General features: G+C 29.3%; 1 protein-coding gene across 1 annotated transcript; it reads left to right on the forward strand.

Annotated features, from left to right (window-relative positions):
- Positions 1-2928: 2928 nt before the first annotated feature.
- On the forward strand, positions 2929-4134 carry LOC110662467 (zinc finger protein ZAT9-like). The gene has a single exon (XM_021821435.2). The coding sequence runs from the start codon at positions 2952-2954 to the stop codon at positions 3939-3941; it is 990 nt and encodes a 329-aa protein (XP_021677127.2). The 5' UTR covers positions 2929-2951; the 3' UTR covers positions 3942-4134.
- Positions 4135-4779: the final 645 nt, after the last annotated feature.

Consider the following 4779-nt stretch of genomic DNA (forward strand, 5'->3'; position numbering starts at 1 on the left):
CTGATTGATAAAATTCTCCTAACCTTTTCTTGACATTCTAATGCTACCTAGGGCTCCGTAACTCTTCTCTGGCATCCCATAAATTATTTCACGGGATTTTCCTCAGGTTTAGGGTTACTAGCTGTCTTCACCGCTACTTCCTATTAGGGTCATCCATTACCGGGGCACCGGCTCATTTAACTTTGTTGTATTTTATTTCTAAAATTTTTCCTTAATTTTTCTTACACTTATTTGAATAATTTATGACTCCTCACTCTAGTCTAAATATAGTTCCAGACATTCTAGCTGTCCAGACCGACACGGGTCACTAGAATAATAAAATGTACGGACTTGCTAAAGTGTGGGTGTTACATGTTTATTTATTGCAAAAATATAAGAGCTAATTATTTGTAAATAGTTATAATATGAGGAATTATTTTGTAAAATATATGGATAATTTTGTATTTAACCAAAATTTTTAAGGACCACTACAAAAGACAATCAGTTTTACAACCGATTATTGTAACTGACTAAAATCGGTTATTATTAGTAACAAATTTTACAACTGATTTATGATTTATATTTTTGTTTTTTAGTAAAATAGTTAATTAAAAAAAATTAGCAACATATTCAAGAATCGGTTGCTAATTTTATAATTGGTTATTAAATCGATTGCTAATCCATATTAAAAAAATCTCAAATATATGATTTGGAATTGATTTTAAAATTAGTTGCTAAAATCTGTTGCTAATAACAACCGATTTTAAAATTAGTTGCTAACAGCAACCTATTTAGGGAATCGATTGGTAAATTAAAAAATTATTTTAATTAGCTCCAGAATTAGCAACCGATTTACAATCGATTGTTAAAATCAATTGTTATTTATAACTGATTCCTTATTAGTTGTTAATAGCAATCGATTTTTGTAATCAATTGTAAATTGATTGCTAAATTTTTTTTCCTTAAAAATTCCTACTCAATTTTTTTTTTCTTTTACGATTTGTAACCAATTTTCTTCTCAAAAATTTCGGCTCAATTTTTTTTTTTCGATTTGCAACCCATTAAAGTCGGTTGCTAATAGCAACTGATTTTTTTTTTCCAAAAATTCATGCCACCCATTTTTTTCCTCAAAAAATTCCCCCCAATCTTTTGTTTTCCTTTTTTATTTTGCAATCGATTTATAATCAATTACTAACAGCAATCGATTTTTTCTCCAAAAAAAATTTCACCCATTTTTTTTTTGTTTTGATTTGTAATCAATTTACAAATCTGTTGCTAACAATAATTGATTTCCGCATCTGATCAAAATCGATTGCTATAGTAATCAATTTTGCAATCAATTGCGTATCGGTTGCAAAATTTTTCTCCCAACATTTTCCGCTCAATTATTAAAAGAAATTAGCAACCGACAATCGGTTGATAATTCGCTTATATAAACTACTACTCATTTTTTTTTTCTTCACTACTCATTTTTTATTTCTTTCTTCTATTTTCTCTCATTTTCTTCATCATCTTTTTCATTTTCAACTATTTTATTCATCATCTTTTCTTTTCTAACATATTTTATATTTTCTTCATCATTTTTTATTTTTCATATATTTTCTTTATTATTTTTTTTTCTCATCTATTTTATTCTTTATTTTTTTCTTTCTCATCTATTTTCTTTTTCATTATCTTTTTCTTTCTCATCTATTTTCTCCATCATCTTTTTTTTTTTCTCATCTTCTGTCTTCTTCATCTTCTGTCTTCTTCATCTTCTTTTTCTTTCTCATATTTTTTATTTAATTTAATTTTCTCTGGCATAAAATAAAACTTTTTGTGCAAATATATTTTTTGTTAGCAAATTATTTGTAATATTAATTTTTAATATTTTTTTGTTATAATATATATATATATATAGAGAGAGAGAGAGAGAGAGAGAGAGAGAGAGAGAGAGAGAAATTCTTTTTAGTAATTTGTCTTATAAATATGTTTTTATATTTAATTTTTTGTTAATATTTTTTACAATAGTTATTATTAGTAATTTTTTATAATATTTTATATTAATTTTTAATACTAATTTTCACTAACAATTTATTATTTTAGTAATTTTTGAAAAAAATTTTTATTTGAATTTTTTATTTTTGATTTAGAAATTTAATTTTTTTTATAATTTTTTAAAATTAGCAACCAACTTTTTGATTGTTACATTAGTTGAAAATAGTAATCGATTTACAAAATGATTGCAAAATTACAAAATTAAAGACACATAATTTTTTACAACTGATTATGTTTCATTTACTAAATCGGTTGATATTAGCAACTAATAGTTTTTTATCCAAAGTTTTATTTTTTTAAGTTTAATTAATGTAACAACTGATTTAGTTGCTGGTTGATATTTAGAACCAGACTCATTGCAATCGACTGAATCAGTTGTTAAATTGATTAGCAATTGATTTTAATGGATTATTAACCGATTTGGTTGGTTGCTAATATTAATTTTTAGAGTGGACCTTAAAGTAATTAATCATATTTTTAATGATTATAATCTATAAAGACTAATTGTACGTGTTACAAAAAATCTTAAAGACTAAATTGTTTTAAATATAAAATATAATAAATGACATTTTAATTATTTTTATTTAAATTAACAACAACTTAACTATTATTTTAACGGTACAAACTAATTTATAGGTTTAGTAAAATTTCAAAACTAAATTATGTGAATTTTGAAAATATATGGATTAATACGCAGGTTTTATCAAATTTTAGGGATTAAATTATAATTTATCATAAAATTTATTTTAAAAAATAAATATTTTTTTATATATTTAAGTATTTATTTTTGGCGAGGATCGTAATCACTGTATACGTTCTCTTATTTTATGCCATGTCAGCTATTTCCTTTCTAAGTTCCACCACGTTCCATATAATGGGTAACCCTCAGTGGCATAGAGAAGGTAAAAGAGAGGGCTTTAATTCCTTTGTCATCAATGGAGAAGAATCGAATCTGCAAGATCTGCAACAGACGTTTTGCTAATGGCAAAGCCATGGGAGGACACATGAGATCTCACTTAGCAAAACTTCCCCTTCCTCCAAAACCAATCACATCAGAACAAGCTGAGGCTTCAATCTTAAAATCACCATCACGGTCCTCATCATCTTCATCCTTCAACTATCTTTCCAGTGAAAACCCCATGCAATCCTATCGATCTGTCAATCATGAGCTTCCTTTCATGTCAAAAGCTAATTTAGCTATTCTTCAGGATGGTGAGAGTGATACAGAGTCGCCAAGGAACCCTACTCGGAGAAGATCTAGACGGTGCCGCAAACCGGTGGAGAAAGTGGCTGAATCAGTCGTAAAAGTAGCCGATTCAACTGAACAGGTAAGTTCTATATCTGATATTTCTAATGAAGAGAGTGTAGCTTTGTGTCTTCTGATGCTTTCAAGGGATAAATGGGAGAAGACAAAGCAAGTAGATGAGTACATGGAAGAGAAGGTTGATGCTGAAGATGAGTATGATGATGAATCGGTGGATGAGATTGCTGTGCGATCTAAAAATCAAAGAAAGTATAGGTGTGGAACATGCCAAAGGAGTTTTCGATCTTATCAAGCCTTGGGTGGACACAAGGCAAGTCACAAGAAGATGAAGACTCATGTGAAGGATGATGAATATGATGAAGGAGAAGGTAGTGGGTGTGGTGGTAATAACAACAACAATAATGGTGTTTTGCCTATTGAACCAAAAATGTATAAGTGCCCATTTTGTGATAAAGTGTTTGAATCTGGTCAAGCACTAGGTGGGCACAAAAAAGTGCATTATTCCTACCTAGGCAATGTTAAAACATCAGTTAAATCTTCTGATAATTTGTTAGATTTGAATTTGCCAGCCCCTGAAGATGATGGTGAAGTTAGTCAAGCTGAGCTTTCAACAGTTTCCAACGCAAAGGCATATCAGCTGAGAAACTGTGGTAGCTATTAGGAATGGCAAGTGAGATTTATGCTTGGAAACATCTCTATGTTAAGTGAAAAACACAGTTGTAAGGGTTTTCATGGCAGTGCATGCTTATGTTTAACTTCTTTAGGCATTTGTCTTTGTTATAGTTTGGTACAATAGATTGTTTCTTCTTTCATTTGCAAGTTACATGGTGAACAGCATATTGTATTTTCAAGCATTGGCAGTAAAAAAAGAGGCCTTTAAATGGATAATTCCATTTGATTATAAAATTAATTCTATTAAGAATTTTAGATTTTCATACATATAAAGAAGTTACAGTGGAGATACCATTGTTTGGTTTCCTATCCATCTGTTTTTGGCTAACTGTTTTCGCTAATTTCACTCACTAAAAAAATATCTAGAGAGAGGAAGTCCATCAAGAGCTTTCTGTTTTTGTTTGGATACTAGGATTAGCTTCTACCTGGCATCGCCAATTTGCTTTTTTTTTTTTAATATGTTTTGTACAGTTGGTGAACAAGTCAAGATACAAATTTCCTTCTTATCTTCTCCATTTTGGTTCCTCTTTCCTTAGGGCCAGAGTTTTGCTCTTGTGAAGTGCAGCCACTCTCAACCAAAATCCCCAATAGCCAAACAGCCAATGCCATTGCATATAAATATATATATATATTGAAAATTTATTGGTATTTATCCTAACATAACCTCCAAATCTGTTTTGGGGGATGTGGTCAAATTTAACCATTAATGGATAAACATGATAAAGTTTATACAAAATAATTAATGATTTCCAAGTCATTGCGGTGGTGGAGATGGACGGGAGATATGTGGCCAGTTCACCGCAAACTTTTTTTTTCTTTTAATGAAA

This window comes from Hevea brasiliensis, chromosome 17 (genome assembly GCF_030052815.1).
Source record: "Hevea brasiliensis isolate MT/VB/25A 57/8 chromosome 17, ASM3005281v1, whole genome shotgun sequence".
NCBI classification, from domain to species: Eukaryota; Viridiplantae; Streptophyta; class Magnoliopsida; order Malpighiales; family Euphorbiaceae; genus Hevea; species Hevea brasiliensis.

Bases quoted from the DNA above. Each gene is read 5' to 3' on its own strand.
- LOC110662467 (XM_021821435.2), top strand. From the start codon at position 2,952: ATGGAGAAGAATCGAATCTGCAAGATCTGCAACAGACGTTTTGCTAAT.